The 20,465-nt window shown below is 32.6% G+C and overlaps 1 protein-coding gene across 2 annotated transcripts in view; it reads left to right on the plus strand.

Moving 5' to 3' along the window:
• Cdk13 (cyclin dependent kinase 13) overlaps positions 1–20,465 on the plus strand; it is a 98,321-nt gene that overhangs the window by 30,864 nt on the left and 46,992 nt on the right. For both annotated transcript variants that reach the window (XM_071614131.1, XM_071614135.1), the window contains exons 3-5: positions 3,741–3,911; positions 5,202–5,341; positions 7,368–7,538. In XM_071614131.1, coding sequence (XP_071470232.1) covers positions 3,741–3,911; positions 5,202–5,341; positions 7,368–7,538 — 482 coding nt within the window. The remainder of the gene's footprint in view (positions 1–3,740; positions 3,912–5,201; positions 5,342–7,367; positions 7,539–20,465) is intronic.

The raw sequence follows: 20,465 nt of genomic DNA on the forward strand, positions 1-20,465 counted from the left end.
TGGCTTTGAACTTTGGATTCTGCTGCTTCAGCCTCCAAGCTGGGATTACAGGCATGTGCCACTGCACCTGGCCCACATTGTATCTTAATAATGCTGTATACCAATTTATATAATCAGATGTGTGGAATTATTTTAACAACATGGATAGTGAATTTTGCATTTTCCTGATTGATAATGGGTATATTTATTTATTGGTTATTATTTCCAGTGAATTGTTTGTTACTGTCCCCTGCTGAATTTTTCTTAAAGTTGTGTCCCTTTTAATAATTGGATTTTGTTTTATTATATTTTGATATCAGGCATTGAACGCAGGGTGCTTAAAGGCTGAGCTGTGACTCCATCCTTTATTATTTTTTTGTTTTGAGACAGTCTCCTTAAGTTGCTTAGAGCCTTGCTAATTTGCAAGGCTGGCTTTAAACTTGTGATCCTCCTGCCTCAGCCTCCTGAGTCACTGAAGAGTCATGAACCACCACATTTAGCTTAATAATTTATCTTTTTAGGTGTTTAGGAATTTTGACCTTTGCTTCTTAGAGTGTATTGCTTTTTGACATTTTGTTGTTGTTATATTGATATTTTCCACTTTTATGTAATCAACCTATTATTTTTTTCTTTTAAAATTTGCAGATTTATCAAGTTAAAAAAGATTAACTCATACATTGTTTTTAGCTATGGTGTGAACAAGGAAAAAGTTGATTCTCTACTCTCACCCAATTCAGTGTTGTTACCAATATTGTTTATAGAATCTGACTAATTTGAAATTCCATGTATAACAATTCTTACAGATAACTCCATGTATAATTTTTCTGTTGACATGTTTTATTCCTTTGCTAGTACCTTACTGTTTTAACATCTTTAGGTACATGAAATATTGGCTTTCACTAGAGGCAAACATAGTATAAATTTGAAGGGACGGGAGTAAATTAATGATTAGTGAACATCTCTGCTGTTGAGACCCAACTTGAATGTTGCTGTACAAGACTGGTCCCAGTGTTATGAAGCTTGCTTTTCTTTTTTTTTTTTTTAAATCTTTGTTTTGTTTATTTGTTTTTATGTGGTGCTGAGGATCGAACTCAGGGCCTCACAATGCGCGAGGCAAGCGCTCTGCCACTGAGCCACAACTCCAGGCACCCCCCCCCCCCCCCAGCTTGTTTTTTTAAAATGGAAGCCGGGAATCTGACTATTTATGAAATCTTCTGATTTAAAAACATTGACAATTTATAGGTTATTAGAGAACATTGGATAGATCAAGTAAGTTCTTTGATTTCAACCAGCCTTCCTGATCTTTTTAAATTAACTGTTTTTAAAAAAAAAATATATATATATAAATATTTAGTTGTAGAGGGATATAATGACTTTATTTTATTTTTATATGGTGCTGAGGCTCATACCCACTGAGCTACAGTCCCAACCCTCACCATTTTCTTTTTTTGACAGGACAAATATCTCTTAATTTTTCTTGTTCAGAAAGTTTCTTTGTAATTATTTTGCCTTTATTCCTTTTTTTTTTTTTTTTCAGTTTGGTACTGGGATTGAACCCAGGGGCACTCTACCACTGAACTACTACTTCCTCAGCTCTTTTTACTTTTTGAGAAAGGTTCTCACTAAGTTGCTCTGGCTGGCCTTTAACTTGTGATCCTCCCATCTCAGGCTCCTGAGTCACTGGGATTACAGGTGTGCATCACTGTGCTTGGTGCTTTTGACCTTATTCTTAAACAGATTTTTTAATAAATCAGCTTGTTAAGTTGCATTAAAAAAAAATTTGTTTAGGTTTTGTTTGGGTCTCTGTTAAATGTAGTAGGGTATTTTAGAGACAGACAGCTTTACAGTTTCACCATTTCCCAAACAAAAAAACATTCCTTTTTTTCCATTTGTTCAGATCTAGTTTTATGTTCTGTAGTCAAATATTTTTATTTTTCTATTGGTCTGACAGTTCTTATTAAGCTTTGTTTTATAGAATATGGAAACTTTAAAAAATCATTTTCTTTTTTTGTTATGCAAGTATTCAGTACAAATGTAGTATTTTCAGTTATGTAATGTTATTCTTCCAAAGTAGTATTTGATAATTCATGTGATAACATCTGAATAGAAGTATCTTTTTAAATTAAAAATTTTTTGAATTGTAAGTTAAATTATGACTTGTAGTCTCTTTTTCCAGTGTACATTTGAATCTTCACACAAATTAAAGTTTTTGGCTAAAGTATAATTACAGGTCAGAGGCTACAGTTTTCTAATGAAGTTATTTCAAATAGGCATATTTTCATTGTTCAAGTGGGATATTTTCTAGAAAGAAGCTTTTCTCTCCTTTAACTTCCACACTATTCTGGGAATCTATTTGTGTAGTACTTTATCCTTCTACTTACCTGATTTTGTCTTCCAAACGATAAAGTCCTATCTCAAAGGAACTATAGTGTAATATATTTGTTGTTATTGTTGTTAAGTCTTAAATACCTTATAACACCTAGCAGGTAGAAGTTCACAATATTTGTTGAATGGAGAGTCAGTAAAATTGAGAGTGGGCTGTGTGATATACTGCTTTAACTGATTTCTCTTTAGTATGTTTTCCCCATTAAAGAATCTTCCAGTGAGTAACAGGGTTATTAAGAAAAGGCACAATTTTATTCTGGTAAGTAATTTTTATCAGATGATGTGAAAGGATCTATTTGTTCTCATAATAATATTGTTCAGTATGAATAGAGGAGCAAATGAAAACTTAAAGGTTTTACATTGGTAACATTTTTATTAATTTTGGACTATAGTCTCACTAATTTTTTTCATTATCAGATGCATAACTGCTTTGAAAGTATATAAAAAATCCAAATTTTATTTTGATTGTAAGATTCTCTTTTAACATGCCATTATCAGAATACGAATTTTCTAGTTATCTGGGAAATTTAAAATCATCAAGCATCAAGTTAAGATATAATATAAAAATCATAGCTCTTAGTGCACTCATAAAATTATATAACTAATTGAGCTTAAGTTTCACATGTAATTTTAGTGAGCTGGAGGCTTAAAAAAAAGTTTTAGAAGAATCGTCGGCTAATTTAGAGAACCTAAAAATGAATTAGTTGTTGTTTATGGTTATTTAGATGCATGATAAGAAGTAGCATGTTATTTATATGTAGCATGTGGTTTTATTTATTTCTTATAGGAAAACATCTTTTGCTTCTCCACTGAAATCAGTCTAGATGATATTAACAAAATGAATGAATTTTTCTGCAAAGGGTGTTAGTTGATTAGTTTATTTTTTTCAGTTTTAATTACAGTTTTGAAATTAAGGATATATTGTTTTTTAAGATCAACATTATTTTTTAGAGCAGTTTTAGATCTGCAGAAAAGTTAAAAAGATTCTATAGAGTCCTCATTTTCCTTGTTTCCATCTTTCTTATTAGTATCCTACCTTTGTAAGCTACATTTGTTATAATCAAGTCAATATTAATATATTAACTCAAGTTCCTACTTTGTACAGATTTCTTTAGTTTTTTCCTAATTCTGTCATTTTACCTCTAAATTTTGTAATTTTCAGTTGAATATAGTATATAATTTAGTTGGAAAGTAGAGAAATTCAGATTACTGTCCCCGTTGTCGTCGTCGTCCTCCTCCTTAGTTATCCTCCAGTTAGTGTCTTGTAATGTGAAATAGAATGGAAAAGTCATGGCCATTGCATGCTGCTTAAATGTAAAAATGTGAGCACAAAAAAATTTTGGTGTTTTATTTGTGTGCCCCCCCCTTTTTTTAAGCTTAAGAGGAAATATTTCAGTAAAAGCTGTTAAAAAAGAAGTAGAGAAGAAACTCCGATGTCTACTTGCTGATTTACCACTGCCCCCTGAGCTACCCGGAGGAGATGATCTTTCAAAGAGTCCAGAGGAAAAGAAAACAGCAACACAGTTACATAGTAAAAGAAGACCTAAGTATGTGCTTGCTTTTTACCTGCTCTTAAATTGACCAGAAACAATTCTGGCCATTATAAATTTACAAAACACAAAATTAAAATTTAGAATGTAAAGTATATTTATTTTTTCAACGTAAAAATATAAACAAGTTCCATTAGAGTTTTGAATAAAAAATTTTATAATTGTAAACTTATCTATATTATATAACTAATAAAACCAAGTTAAATTTTCTTTCAATGTTTGTAATGTATTAATTTCTTGGGGTATTATGTGTGTTAAAGATAATTTTATAATAGAGTTAAATAACACAGAAACACTGAAATTAGACAAGGTGGAAGTCAGTGTTCATTGAACTCAAACAAAATTAGTACTGGGCAAGCTGCTATTTTGCTATGTGTACAACTCCTTTCCCACATAACTAAATGCATTCTTTGCAAGAGATTTATGGGAGAAAGTTTGAAACCTGTATAATAAATTAGCTACAAGTGCCTAGGTAAAATTTTTTTCTTGAAACCTTCTCATTAGTTCTAAGAGATAAAACACTGACTACCTTTTAAAAATTCTTAACCAAAGGAAAGTGTGAGACTTTTGAGTTATATTTTACTTTAGAATTCCTGTTTAGGTAGCATCTAATATAAGAGTAGGAAGTCTTTTTAGTGTAAGTAAAAAGCTAGGAAACTTTAAAAGTGGCCTCCTTAATTATCACAGCATTATTCTTTGACTTTTCTGTGATCTTCTGCAATGTTAAAATTTCACAAAATAATATCTTTTTTGAACAGTGCATAAGTTTGGTCGTATCTTATATATTCTCTGTGGATTGCTGTTGGTGCCTCTTAAACAGATTTTTTTCTAATGTTTCCATTTTTAAGATTATTTCATCTAGCTTCAAAATCTAAATTTGTCATTAGGGTTTATAGTTAGATTTTTGTGTTTGTTTTCAATAGCATAAATATATTGTCAGTGAATGAAAGATAAAATTTTCTGGAGGTTAGGGTACAGAACTTTGACTCTTTCTACTATTGTTGCTTTTATTGGAGTTATATTTTATTTCTGAAATCCCTTAATAAATGCTATGCTACTTCTCTTTCCTGGCTTAAGTACTGGTCTACAGAAGAGTCAGTATGTTGAAATCATACCTTGGTTTTTATAGCTTATGTCCAATCAGTCTAATTTGTCTTGAATAGACAATCAGTATATTCAAAGGAAAACAATAGATATAAGATTAGGTAGAGGATGGATATTGATTTATTAAAAAGTTGGTTCAATTTGCTTGATTGTATATGAAAACTTCAGAACTGTATTTAATAGAATATGTGGGCCTCGCTATGGAGAAATCAAAGAAAAAGATATTGACTGGGGAAAACGCTGTGTGGATAAATTTGATATCATCGGAATTATTGGAGAAGGTACTTATGGACAAGTTTACAAAGCCAGGGATAAAGACACTGGTAAGAATGCTAAGTTCTGGGTATCTTTGGGTCTGTGGAATATACTTACTTTGTGTTTCTCTTCTATATATAGCTTTAGGAATTTGCAAAAATGTAAAATTCCAATTTACTGTTCCTTTATCTTGTTTTAATTTTATTTTGTATTCACTTACATAGAAATGTGTACATGTAAGTGGTTGTATATACATATGTATTTTCAAAAATGTTTCTTTAATATTTGTGATGTGCCGTATGATGCAGTTTAGGGTTTTTTTTTCCTGTTTTGATGAATAAAATACACGCACATACGCATGCACACAGACACACACATACACCCCCAAACCCTTAACCTATTAGTAATTGGAGGAAAAGTATCTTGACTTGAATTTGTCTATAGTTTAAAAAAAAAAAAGAAGAAGAAGAAGAAAAAAATCTTCCCCCCTGTGGAAATTATCCCTGGAGGCCAGATTTGCCAGCTTAATCTTTCAGAATGTAACCTGGGAGGAAGTTTTATAAGACTCGCAAGGAGAGAAAATGTAGCTGTGTCAGAAGCATACAGTAATGCATAGAAGTAGTATTTAAATTTCTTTAATTACAATTCTTTGTTGACATAAACCAATAGATTAAAATTGCCAGCTCTTCGAGGACATTTAGTATAGAGGAGACAATTGTATGGGAATTAACTGTAATGTATCAGTTACAGTATAGAATAACAATTAGCAAAAAGAGATTAGATTAGATTACATTAGATTAGAACTTTAAAAATCTTTAATAAACCAAGGAAGCATACTGTGTTATAGAAAGATATAAAATTGAATATAATAAGATTTAATGATAAAAATTATTAAACTTTTTTCTTTCAGAAAATTTATAAGAACAGAATTCTTTTCCTCCAAAGTGAAATGAACATACTTTTATTTTTATAGTGAATTTTTTCTTATACCAGTTGATGCTCAACCTTTAAATATGGATACGCAGCTTGTGATAGGTTTTCTCTGTGTCCATGTGTGTTATTAATTAGATCTTGTCTGATACAAAACTCATTCATATCTAAATTATTTTTTTATTTTTTAGTTGATTTTTAAAAAATAAATGACAGCAGAATGCATTACAATTCTTATTACATATATATATATATAGCACAAGTTTTCATATCTCTGGTTGTATATAAAGTATGTTCACACCAATTCGTGTCTTCATACATGTACTTTGGATAATGATGTCCATCACATTTCACTATCCTTGCTAACCCCCTGCGCCCTCCCTTCCCCTCCCACCCCTCTACCCTATCTAGAGTTCGTTTATTACTCCCATGCTCCCCCTCCCTACCCCCACTGTGTGTCAGCCTCCTTAGAGAAAACATTCTGCTCATATCTAAATTATGAGACAGTTTAATATAGTGGGAGGACAAAAGACATATTTTGAGACAGCTAACCAGACTTTAAATCTCAGTTTTACTACTAAATGACTGGTTAGCTTTGGTTAAGTGATATATTTGAGGATATTTTCTCTTATATTTTATGTATATATAAGAATATTAACCCTTTGTTTCTTTTTAAAAAAACTGATGGTAGTATAATATATTCACACTTTAGCATCTTGTTTTTTTCACTAAATATATCCACTGGAGAATATAAAACAACAAATATACAGACCTATCTCATTCTTCCCAATAGTTGTATTTCTTGAGTTGTATAAATATTCTGAAATTTATTTGAGAGACTTAATTTCTTAAACTGCAATTATTATTTGGTATGTTGGAAACTAAAGTGTAATTTACAGATTATAATTAAAAAAATATATTTTTAGTTGTAGATGGACATTATACCTTTATTTTGTTTATTTAATTTTATATGGTGCTGGGGATTGAACCCAGGGCCTCACACATGCTAGGCCAGTGCTCTACCACAGAGCTACAACCCAGCCCTAGGGTTTATAATTTTAAGAGATAAAAACAGAAATTATGAATTAAAATAAATTTAAAATTAAGCAAATTGTCATCTGATTTTGTTAGCTGGTAACTTGATTTTATTTAACCTTTTAATAGGAGAAATGGTAGCCTTAAAAAAAGTGCGTTTGGATAATGAAAAAGAAGGCTTTCCAATTACAGCCATTCGAGAAATTAAAATTCTCCGGCAGCTTACACACCAGAGTATTATCAATATGAAGGAAATAGTGACTGATAAAGAAGATGCTTTGGATTTTAAGAAGGACAAAGGTATGTATGTAGATTTTAATAACCATTTTTTTGTCCTTAAATAAAGCCCGTATTTCTTAGCTTGATATTTAACATGGTTTGTCTTTTAACCTTATTTCTCATTATTATTTATTGTGCAGTAGAAACTAGGGTACTGGTTTGAGTTAAGTTAAAATGTGTAACTTGAATTTTTAGCATTATGATCCTATTAATAAGGCTTTTAGTCCTTTTATACATGAAAAGGAAACCTATCTCTTACCAAGTAGTAAATATTGAGTTAAGACCTTCAACAAGAAGGTGATTTAGAAATGTTATTTGCATTAATCTCATCCTATAGCCAAATAATATATTTGCTTTTATTCCAATATATCCTGAATCTGCCACTTCTTTGATCTGTGGAATCACCTTCAATCACTTTCATCTGTGGAATTGAATTACTACTTTTCTCATTCCGTCTTTATCATTTTTGATTGCTCAACAACCTTCAATCACGTGGACAGTGAACTTTTTATACCTTCAAGTCATTATGTTTAATTCATTATGTGCTGCTTCCTGGGATTAGACCTCTTTAAGACACACACATGCTCACACACATAGTTTGAAAAGCTGACTTCTTACCTGGAGATCAAGTTCAGGTCTTATCCTGAATGATCCTTCATTCATTAGGCCTTACCTGACCAGTCTTCCCACTTTCTATGGCTTGTAGATACACAGTTTAAAATATCTTTTTCCCACTGAGATTAATTACATTAGTTTATTACTTGTTTCTCCTTATGAAGATGGGAACCATATTTGTTTTATTATTGTTATGCCCCCTACCTAGCTCAATGATTTGACCATAGAAGGTATTAAATGACTAGTAGCAGAGTGAATAAGCTACTTATTATAATCCCATCTATGCTTTATTATTTTTAAAAGACTGCTACAACCTCTGAACATATAAAATGTTTATGTACCTTCAAGTATATTATATTTGTGATCATAATTATTTTTTCTTACCAGATTAGAAATTCTTTAAAGCCTTTGTTTTGTTTTGATTTGATTTGATTTCTGGATATATATAGCTCTGTAGTTACAGATTTTCATGTATTTGTACCTTTCCCAGTTTCTCTACTGTAATCCTATTTGTAATTGTATAAATCAGGATAAATTAGAGTGAGAAAGTTACATTTAGGAACCAGGTATTAGTTAAGGATATTATTAGTAGAGTATGAAGAAGTGTTAAGTTTGAAACATAATCCTTTTTTTTAATCTAATAAATTTGATGGGAACTGTTATGGGGCAGCATGATTTGGTGCAAAGGGAAGTAGGTTTGCGTTTCTTGGATTCTAATCCTGATCATGCCAGCTCTGTGACATTATACCAATTGTGATTGCCATACAGGAGAAGGAAAACAGTTTGGGTATGTTTCTGACTCTGAGGGCTAGTCTATAGAATTAATAACATGTGAAAGAGTAAGACTATATATTTAAATATGGAAATTATAAACAATACAAAAATTAAGTAAAAATATTAACTTACAGAAAATAAACATTGCAGCATTATAGGACAGGCCATTAACTAATGTGTGTGTGTATATATATATATAAAAATTAAGGTACTTTTTAAAAACTTGGTTTGGGACTATAGCTCGGTTCAGACCGTGGGGTAAATATCTGGCACTGCAAAAGGGGGAAAAACAATGATAAAAACTAGGCTATACTTAAAAATGAGGAAAAATTAATCATGGAAAGTTAAAAGAAATATGTTCTTAAAAACATATGTCATGAACACAAAGGGTTTAAAAGAAGACGTACAAATGAACAACAGTTATATGAAAAAAATGCTCCACACCTGTGAGTATCAGGGAAGTGCAAATCAAAACTAGAATGAGATGGGGCTGGGGTTGTGGCTCAGCAGTAGAGTGCTCGCCTAGCAAGTGCAAGGCCCTGGGTTTGATCCTCAGCATCACATAAAAATAAATAAAATAAAGGTACTGTGAGATATCACCTCACTTCAGTAAGAATGGTTATTAACCAAAAAGACAAAACATAATAAGTGCTAGTGAGGATGTAGAGAAAGGACAACCTTTATACATTATTGGTAGAATTGTAAATCACTGTAGTCATTACAGGAGGGAGATTCCTCAAAAAATTAGAAATAAAAACTATGGTCCCACATTCCATTGCTGGGTACATAAACGACAGAAATGAAGGCAGTACATTCAAGAAACATTTGCATTCTGCGTTTATTGTAGCACTATTTACAATAGTCAAGAAATGAAAGAAATTAATAGTCTATCAACTGGTGAGTAGATAAAATTAGTTATATATACACAGTAGAATACCATTCAACCATAGAAAAGAATGGAATCCTATCATTTGTGGCAACATGGATGTTGTGTTATGTGAAATAAGCCAGACACAAGGACAACTAGTACATGTTTTCACTCGTGGAATTTTAAAAAGTTGATTTCCTGGAAGTTGACAGTAGAATAGAGGCTGGTGAGAGTAGAGAGGAGGGAAGAATGGGAAAAGTTGGTTAAGGAGTCCTAAGTCACAATTAATAGGAGCAATAAGTTCTGATGTGTGTTGCACAGGTGACTGACTATAGATTATTTATTGTAGTTTTCAGAAAAGCCAGAGGAAAGGATTTTGAAAGTTTCACCACAAAGAAATGATAAATGTTTGAGGGTATAGGTATACTTACCCTGATTTGAACATTATATAGTACACATTGAAGTATCACATACTACTCCATAAATATGTGCTATTTTTATGTCAATTAAAAACATTTTTAAAAACTGGATCAATTATTATACCAAGTCATGAATATAATATTTTACAAATGCTAACGAAGTTTTTTTGAAATTAATTTTAAATTTTTACAAGTACTTCCGTTCATCTTTGGCCAGTCCAGTCCTACTTTTTGTCTGTTTTTAAATCTTTTTATTGTTAGCATGGTGTGGGGATTTTGTTTCAAAGAAAACATTTCCTATTCCTTATAATGCTCAGTTTCTTCATGTATGGAAAGAGAGTGAGATGGCAGTTATTTGTAATAATTTCAATATTTGTGTTCATGTTTCACTGTTAAAGAAGTCTGTGAACTTGATTGTGAGTTATTTTGCAAAAGAAGCTTTGTTACTTTCTTCCTTCCAATGAGAATTATAAAGCTAAAGAAAAATACTTCTGAGTACAATAATATTCAATTAATATTAGAAGTTTTAACTCAGTTTACAATTCTCTAGGTAGAGATTTTGTGTTTTATAGTTGTGTGCGGTATAAAATTAAAAAGTGAGTCATTGATTGCCACCTCAAGATGTAAATATGTTAGTTATCAGATTTAAAAACACAAAAATCACTTCAACAAAACAGTGTTTTGATACTTACAAACATTGTTAACATGTATCCTGGATAACTACAATCCGTTATAGTTATTATGTTCTCATTCATTTAGCTATGATACTTTGAAGATTAGTGTTTGTATGATGAGGAAATTTGAATACTCTTTTAATTTAGAATTTTCCTAAAAATAAAGAAAATAATATTCAAAAGTAAATAATTGTGGCATCATGTCACTGCCGCTCAGGGAAGTATTCTTGTTAACAGTTGTCACTTCTGTAGTTTGTGATTCCTACTGGAGTATTAGGTGCTACTTTGTACTTGTATTGCATATTGTACATAGTTCAATATTAGTAATTTCTACTTCAACATGTTGTATGTATTTGTATCTTATTCATGTTGAATTTCTGAGGCCAGGGACTGAATTTTATTTTATTTTTGTGTTCATAGTGTGCAGCACACAATTGATAATTTAATAATGTAGAGATGGAAAAATTATGTGGAATGATATGTTAAAAGTGGGTACAATTTGGATAGCAAGAGAAGAGAGCATTCTGAGGCAGTGAAAGGTTGGCACATATTCTTTAAAGAATACCTTGCTTCAAAGTTACCTGTTCATTTTCTTGAAAACCTGAACTCTTTAAGATTGATTGGTTTCTTTATTCTTTCATTCCATAAATGCATACTGTGCCAGGTCCTAGACTTGGGCTGTCCAGTAAAGTAACTACCAGCCACATTTGGCTATTTAAATTTAAATTAAATTAAAATTAGATACAATTAAAAGTACAGTTTCTTGACTTATTGGCTCAATTTCCATTAGCTGTGTTTCAAATACTTTGTAACTACAAATGCCCACTGGCTTCATTTTGGATAGTGTAGCTATGGAATGTTTTCATCATCCCAGCATTGAATCTAAGGCTTCTCTGGTCCATGACTCAAACTAGTTTCTGGAAACCAGAAGGATCAGCACTGCTAGGATACAAATCACACTAATATAGGAATAACAAACCTGTTTCTGTCTAGGCTCTTTCCCAAAAAGTTAACATACTTTTATTATAAACTTTTTATTATAATCATTTTCCAAGTTAATAAAATTAATTTAGGTAATCTATAATTGTTAAAGTTTTAGTTATTGGTATTCAGTTTCAAATGAAGTGGAAAAAAATAAGCAATATAGGCTTGTTGGACTTACCAGTAAGATAGGTTTGCTATGGAATTTGTCCTCAGCCAATGTAAATTGGCCTACTCTCTTTCTCTCGCCTAAATTAAAAAAAAAAAAACAACAACAACAAGATGAGCTTCAGGTTATTGTTATTAAATATAAAATACTCCGGTAGCAGAAGATCCTCCACCTAGGGTGAAAGTCACACGTAAATTTATTCATGATATCATATAAAAGATAAAATTTATAAAATTGTCTCATCTAGACATTCTTTTTTAATCTGGGATTATATGTGAAATTTCCAGTGAAGGTCTCTGCTCAGGGCTTCATGGTTTGACGCTCCTGTACTCTCTTTTTGTGTATCACTATGACTATGTAGAATTTAGTGCATTTTTTTGGACAGACAGAAGAGGAGAAAGAAGAATGCTTAAGTTTTCTTTTCTTGACTACAAAAGTAATGTTTATTTTTGTAAATAAAGTATAAGGAAGAAAAACGACCCAGATAGTATTATTTTTCCCAGTGTCTTTTTTCTCACATGCATATGATTATTTATTACTGAATAGAGGTTCTGCTTCTTTCATTGCCTTATTTAATAACATGCTTATTGAAATGACAAATGTCATCTGGAGGAATCATATTTCACTCTGAAATTTCTTGTCATATTTTACCAACTTGTATTCCAGAGAGAAAGTGCCAATTTACAGTAATCCCCTATTATTTGTGTAGGATATGTTCAAAGCTCCCCAGTGGATACCTAAAATCATGAATAGTTCTGAACCCTGTATTAGCTATGCTTTTTTCTGTGCACAAATACTAATGGACAAGTACCTATACGCCAGAGACAAAGGATCAGTCATGTCTTGAAGAATTAACAGTGCAAGATTTCATTATACTACTCAGAGTGATGTGCAGTTTAAAAACTTAACAATTGTTTATTTCTGAAATTTCCCATTTAATATTTTGGGACATGATTGACTGAGGGTTAACTGAAACAGCAGAAAAGGGAACTGGATAAAAAGCAGGGCTGCAGTACATTCCCGATTATAGGACTGTACCTTAGCAGCTTAAGAAGAAAAGGGAAATGAATGCCTCAGTGATAAAAGGCATGTATGAAAAACAAGATGTCTGCTCCTGTCACTTCTATTTAACATTGTGCTGTAGGTACTAGCCAGGGTAATTAGGCCAGAAAATGAAATAAAAGGTATCTTAAGTTAGAAAGGAAGAAGTAAAAATTTGTGTGTGTGTGTGTGTGTGTGTGTATGTATCTTTACATGTGCACATGGTATAGAAAACAGAAATATTCTGTGGATTCCATAAAACATTAGAACTAATAAATGAGTTCAGCATTATTGCACAGGATACAAGATCAGCATACAAAAATCAGTTTTTCTATATAAAAGTAATTAACAAACCAATCTGAAATTAAGAAAAGTTTAATTTAGGGGACTCATAAAGAATAATAAAATATCTGGGATTAGATTTGCAAAAGAAATGTAAGGCTTATATATCTTGAAAACTAGAAAACAACATTGAAAGAAATTAGACTAAATAAATGGAAAGACATTCCATCTTCATGGCTTAAAAGACCTAATATGATATTATCAAGATGGCACCTGCTACCCAAATATCTACATATTCAACACAGTTCATCTCAGGATTACAGCTGGCTTCTTTTCAAAACTGACAAACTGATTCTGAACTTTCGTTTTTCAGTTCTTACTGTAGAGCTAGAGTAATTAGGACTGTGGTGCTGACATTAGGTTAAACTTTTCATGATTGTGTCTTTTGTAAAGCCAGATGATATAGGATGTTTTAGTTATATTTAATAAGATATGCCAAATAATTGTATTAGAGGGAAAAAAACACATTAGTTTGGAATGGCTTCCTTTTCTGGATTACAAGGAAATGTAGAGTGAACACTGTCTTGAAAGATCATAAAGAGAGGAGTTTTGGTTGTGGTTCAGTGGTAGAGCACTTGCTGACCATGTGTGAATCACTGGGTTCAATTCTCAGCACCACATATAAACAAATAAAATAAAGGTCCAAAATCAGAAACTAAGCACCAACATGGTACCAGAGATGGCAAACTCCAAACCATAAAACTTTGTTTAATTATTAAATTATTTATTAAAAATATGTTATAAAATTACCTTCAAGTGACGCATACAAGGCATATATGAAACATAAATGAATTTCACATTTTGGGTTCCATCCCCAATATACCTTATTCTATTCATATAAATATTTCAAATTTTGAAATCCATATATTTTTTGTCCCTAGTATTTCAAGTAAGAGTTACTTAAAACCTGTATGTGATTTTGATACAGGTGTTAAAAGATAATAGTAATATGTATAATATGAGCATGAATTTGAATTCTTGTTTCTTTTTGTACTTTGTGTTTTCCTTATCTGGAAAAGTAGAGCAATAATACTGACCCAATAGGTTTGTTATGGTTTTTCAGTTTAATAATACATGTGAAGCACTTCACCCTGAATGTGACATTTAGCATAAATAAGCTATTATTATAGTTTGGTGCTAGGTTGATGATGAGGATAGGACTAGATAACTAAGTAGGTTTTTTTTTTTGGGGGGGGGGAAGAAAGGATGGAGGTTTGAAAAAAATGAATATTTTAGTTCACTAGTATAATTTATTTCTTCTCCTCTTCTCCTCCTCCTCCTCCTCCTCCTCCTCCTCCTCCTCCTCCTCCTCCTCCTCCTCCTCTCCCTCCCCCCTCTCTCTCTTTTTTTTTTTTTCCTGGTACCAGGGATTCAGCCCAGGGGCACTTAACTACTGAGCCACATCCCCAGACCCCGTGCCTTCCCCCTTTAATTTTTTTTTATTTTGAAATGGATCTCATTAAGTTGCTTAGAGCCTTGCTAAGTTGCTGTAGTATAATTTCATTATGTGGAGATCACACATCTGCAATGGTATTTATCCAGAAATCATCAAAAATAAATTTAAAAATTTTGAGAGTTTGGGAACATCTCCATTTCTTCAGTGGTTCTGGGAATTGAACCCAGGGATGCTCTACAATAGAGCTGTCTCCAGTCTTTTTTCTTTTTCTTTTGTACTCCCCTCACCCTAAGTGCTCAGGCTAGCCTTGAACTTGTGACCCTCTTGTTTCTACTTCCCAAGTTTCTGGGATAACAGTCATGACACTGCACTGGACTCAGTCTGTATTAGTAGTAAAAGTTTTCAAGAAACATGAAAAACTTCAGTCACATCTTATTAGCTGTGAGTGATTGATTAACCTGTTAAAAGGAGAAAAGTGAGTCACAGATTGTGATCACAGGAGTGGAAAGGAAGTCAGATGAGTAAAAGTCTGGATCAGGCAATAAGAGAAACAAATAACAAGCAGTTATGTGGGTTAGAAATGGAAAATACAAGAGAAAGCTAAGGAGCAGATGCTCTAATAAGACAGAATTCTGCAGGTAAACTGTACATTGGGAGAAATGCAAGTGGTGAGTGATAGAAGTGGCAGAGTACCATTTAGGGAATGTAATTTTTTTTTTCCCCCATGGATTTTATTTTATTTTAATTTTTTTTTATTGGTTGTTCAAAACATTACAGAGCTCATGATATATCATCTTTCATACATTTGACTCAAGTGGGTTATGAACTCCCATTTTTACCCCAAAGGGAATGTAATTTTTTTAAAAAAATATTTTTTTGGTTGTTGATGGACCTTTATTTATTTATTTATATGTGGTACTGAGAATCGAACCCAGTGCCTCATACATGCTAGGCAAGTGCTTTACCACTGAGCTACAACCCCAACAGGGCGTGTAATTTAAAAAGAGCTTCTGGGCTGGGGTTGTGACTCAGTGGTAAAGCACTCACCTAGTGTGGGTAAGGCACTGGTTTTGGTCCTTATCACCACATAAAAATAAACAAATAAAGTAAAGGCATTGGGTCCACTTACAACTAAAAAATAAATAAATAAATAATAAAGAGCTATCACCTTGCTGTACAGTTTTTGAACCTTCTTAAGAGGAAGCAAATAATTAGCCACTGTTTCTTTATGGTGAAAAGAGGGATAGGACAGTCAGGCTTAGGCAATTGTTTTACTTTTGCCTCTTAGCAGTAGTGTGATGAGTAAGTTCTTCACTTTCTTTGAGCCTTGTGTGTTTTAAGGAGATAATTAACGTGTTTGAGCTTTTTCTAAGTATTAAAGTATTGAAAGTATATATGTGACAACATATGAAACTTCTTAAATAGTTTACCATTTTTTATTTATGCTTAACATTAGAGTCAGCCCATATTTTGGAATATTTCTCTTAGAATATAACATGTCATAGGAGAGACTTTATATAATAGTTGAGCCATTATGCAGTCCACATAAGACAGCAACCTCCTTCCTTTCTTGTCACATGTTATAGGTTGAGAGGTTTTGTGCCAGGTGTCATATCTTTTTTTTTTTTTTTTTTAAGTATTTTTTATACCTTTATTTTGTTTTACTTTTTTTTTTTTTTAATGTGGTACTGGGAATCGAACCCAGTGCCTCACGTGTGCTAGGCAAGTTCTCTGTCACTAAACCACAACCCCAGACCCCAGGTGTCATTCTTGAGGAGTTGAAGAGAAATATAAACTGTGACATAACTGTTCTTTTAAACAGGCATAGTTCGTATTAGGTTTACCATAAGAGGATGTAAATAAGCAATAAGGAAAAAATAAATGAAAGAAAAAAAGCCTCACTGTAAAAAATGTAACTTAAATGGGATTTTTTTTTTTTTTTTTACCTTTCAAAAGGTAAAAAACCTTTTTTAAATGTAGTGATTTAACATTTGGTTTAGTAAACACTGGAAATATAGAAATAAAAATCATAAGTAAGTAGAAGGGGAACATATGCATATATAGAATGTAGGAGATACAAATACTGTAGTGTGCCTGAAGAGTCATGGGTCTTTCCATCTTTCAGTTACTTTCCAAAAAAATTTTTTTTTTTTGGTGCATAACAAGCATACACATTATTTATACTTTAATGTTTACGAAATTGAGGGCCACTTTGACATTGTGCTAAATAGACACCTTTTTATACCATTATATAGCAATTTAGAAAGAGAGCTGGGGATGTAGCTCAGTGATAAAGAGTGCTTGTTTTGAGTGCAAGGCTGTGGGTTCATTCTTTTCTACTACCAAAAAAAGAATATTGTAGTTCTGTAACTTGGATGTATTTTATTAACTTTTCCCTTGTAAATGTATTCAGGTTATTGATTTTTAAAAAATTTTTTTAATTTTTATTTTTTAAATTTTAAAAAATTTGTTCTTTTTAGTTATACATGACAGTAGAATGTATTTTGACAAATTATACATTCAGGGAGTATAACTTTCCATTCTCTCTTGTTGTATATGATGTGGAGTTACACTGGTTGTGTACTTATACATGACCATAGGAAAGATTGTGTCAGATTCATCCTATTGTCTTTCCTATTCCCTTTTTCCCTATTCCCTCCTGTCCAGTGTCGTGAACCTGTACTCCCCTCACCCCAACCCCTGTTGTGGTCAGCATCTGCGTATCAGAGAACATTAGGCCTTTGGTTTTTTGGGATTGGCTTATTGCATTTAGCATGATAGCCTCCAGTTCCATCCATTTACTAACAGATGCCATAATTTAACTGTTCTTTATGTCTGAGTAATATTCTATTGTGTGTATGTACCACATTTTCTTTATCCATTCATCTATTGAAGGGCCTCTGGTTGATTCCATAGCTTAGCTATTGTAATTGAGCTGCTATGAACAATAATGTGACTGTGTCACTATATTATCCTGATTTTAAGTCCTTTGGATATATGGGAGAAGTGGCATAGCTATGTCAAATGGTGGTTTTTGTATCTATGTTCATCAGGGATATTGGTCTGAAATTTTCTTTCCTTGATGTGTCTTTATCTGGTTTTGCTATCAGTGTGATACTAACTTCATAGAATGAGTTTGGAAGGGTTCCCTGCTTTTCTATTTTGAGAATAATTTGAGGAGAATTGGTGTTAGTTTTTCTTTGAAGGTCTGGTAGAACTCAGATGAGAACCCATCTGGTCCTGGGCTTTTCTTTCATGGTAGGCTTTTCATGGCATCTTCAATTTCATTGCTTGAAATTGATCTGTTTTAAATTTTCTATGTTCTTCCAGTTCAATTTGGGTAGGTCATATGTCTCTACCAATTCGTTAGGTAATTGATTTTTAGCTTCCACTAACAGTTTTTTACCAAACATCATTCACTGTAAATCTATGTGCGTTTGTTTAGACATAAACAAACATATATTGCATATATTCCTAAAAGGGAATTGCTAGATTAAATGATAAAGCTTTTTTATGTTAATAGTTATAGCCAAAAATTAACATAGAAAAACTTATTCCAGTTGGCATTCTAATAAAAATTTTGTAACTTGTTTACTGAAGGTCTTATTATTTTTCCATTTTGCCCAACTAATAAGAGAATTAATACTTTTTTCCATATGTTGAGGTTTCATGTTTTATTATATTTTTGCCATTTCTTTTGTAATTGCCTGTTCCTCTGACATTTTCTGATTTGAGAACTTATAGATCTTAATGTTTCATGTGTCATAGATAACTTTTTCCCTCCCTCCCTCCCTCCCTTCCTTCCTTCCGTCTCTCTCCCCCCCCTCCCTCCCTCTGTCTCTCTCTCTCCCTCTCTCTGTCTCTCTCTCCCCCTCTCTCCCTCTCTCCCTCTCCAGGGATTGAACTCAGGGGCACTTAACCACTGAACCAAATTTCTAGCCCTTTTTGTATTTTATTTTAGAGACAGGGTCTCACTGAATTGCTCAGGGCCTCCCTAAATTGCTGAGTCTGGCTTTGAGCTTGAGATCCTCCTGTCTCAGCCTCCTAAGCTGAGGGAATGGCAGGCATGCACCACTGCACCCAGTTAGTTTTTTCCATTTCTTTTGCCTGTTCTTCAATTTGGTTTTCTGTGTTCTTTTTATTTTAAGTGTGTCTGTTTGGTGGCTTTTTTTTTTTGAAGGAAAGTAGTTTGTCCTAAGTTTAGGAAGTCCAGTACACTGGAAATTTACAAGAATGTTTTCCTCAAGAGTTTTTGTTTTAAAATGGCATATTTACATTTTTAAAAATATTACAGTGTTGTGCCATCTTTATCCTGTATAAAGTTCCCACATCTTCTGAGCTCTCTGTTTCATTGATATTTTTGTATATCTTGGTGCTGTTACTTCAAGAAATAGAACCAATAAGATATACATTAATATATGGAGAGATTTATTTTAAGGAATTGGGTCCCATGATTATGGGGGCTGGCAAGTATGAAATTTTTAGGACTGGCCAGCAGGCTATAAATTCTGGCAGGAGTTGATGTTGGAGTCTTGAATCTAAAGGCAGTGTTTTTTCCTCTTTGGTATACCTCAGTCTTTTTTCTTTTTATCAGTTGATTGGATGAACCCCACCCACATGAAGGAGGGCAATCTTTTGACTTCAAAGTCTACTGATTAAAATAATAATCATACAGGTTGGGCATCTCTTGTCTGAAATTCTTGGAATCAGAATATCCTGGATTTCAGATTTTTTTTGGAATATTTGCATATATGTAATTATATCTTGGGAATGGAACCCAGGTCTAAACAAAAAAAAACCTTATTTTGTCATGTATACCTGTATGTATAGTCTGAAAGTAATTTTATACTCTATTTTTAGTGCACCCATGTTTTGACTGTAACGTGTCATGAGATGGCAGATGTGGAATTTTCTACTTGTGTTATGTTGGTGTTCAGAAAGCTTCATATATTTGAGCCTTTTGGATTTTGGATTTTTGGATTAGAAATGCTCAGTCTTCATTAAATGACAAATGACGGCCTTTCACAACATCTGGACTAGTTTTACCCAACCAGCTGGGTATTATCGCCTAGCCAAGTTGCCCTTTTAAAATTAACCATAACACTAAAATAGGATGATTTTATCAAAGTAACAGAAGATCCAACTGAAACTACATAGAAATCTATTAACTTACTAGAGAAACAGTCCAAAGATAGGGCAGCTTTAGAGCTGATTTATGTAGTAACATAAGGATCTATTAAAGATCCAGGTTCTGCCAGTGTCTGCCTCATTCTCTCTTTTTGAAAGGGCATGTGTTCTAATCTGGTGACAGAGCCTGGTTTCTCATGGTTCTTTGAAATATGAGAAGGCTTTTCTCTGAGGTGCCTTCCTTATTGCCTTATAGACCAAAATGTACTTATGCCTAACATTTTTCTATTTAGAGGTAGTCTTATGTCACTACGACAGGTGGAAATTGGAAGCCAAATGTGCTGCATCATAAAGTTAATGGTTTAATGGCCATTTTTTAATTTAGGATGCAGCAGGTTGTTAATATCCTCTTTTTCAGCATTCTAACTTTTATTTCAGTGTATGCAGTTATTACTTCTGTGCTGCTCTTCCGTTGCTGGGCTTATGAAGAGTTTAAATTCATTTTACTTGTAGATTTTCAGGCGCCAAACTTCAACTTGTGG

The sequence above is a fragment of the Marmota flaviventris genome, chromosome 1 (genome assembly GCF_047511675.1).
Source record: "Marmota flaviventris isolate mMarFla1 chromosome 1, mMarFla1.hap1, whole genome shotgun sequence".
Classification (NCBI taxonomy): domain Eukaryota; kingdom Metazoa; phylum Chordata; class Mammalia; order Rodentia; family Sciuridae; genus Marmota; species Marmota flaviventris.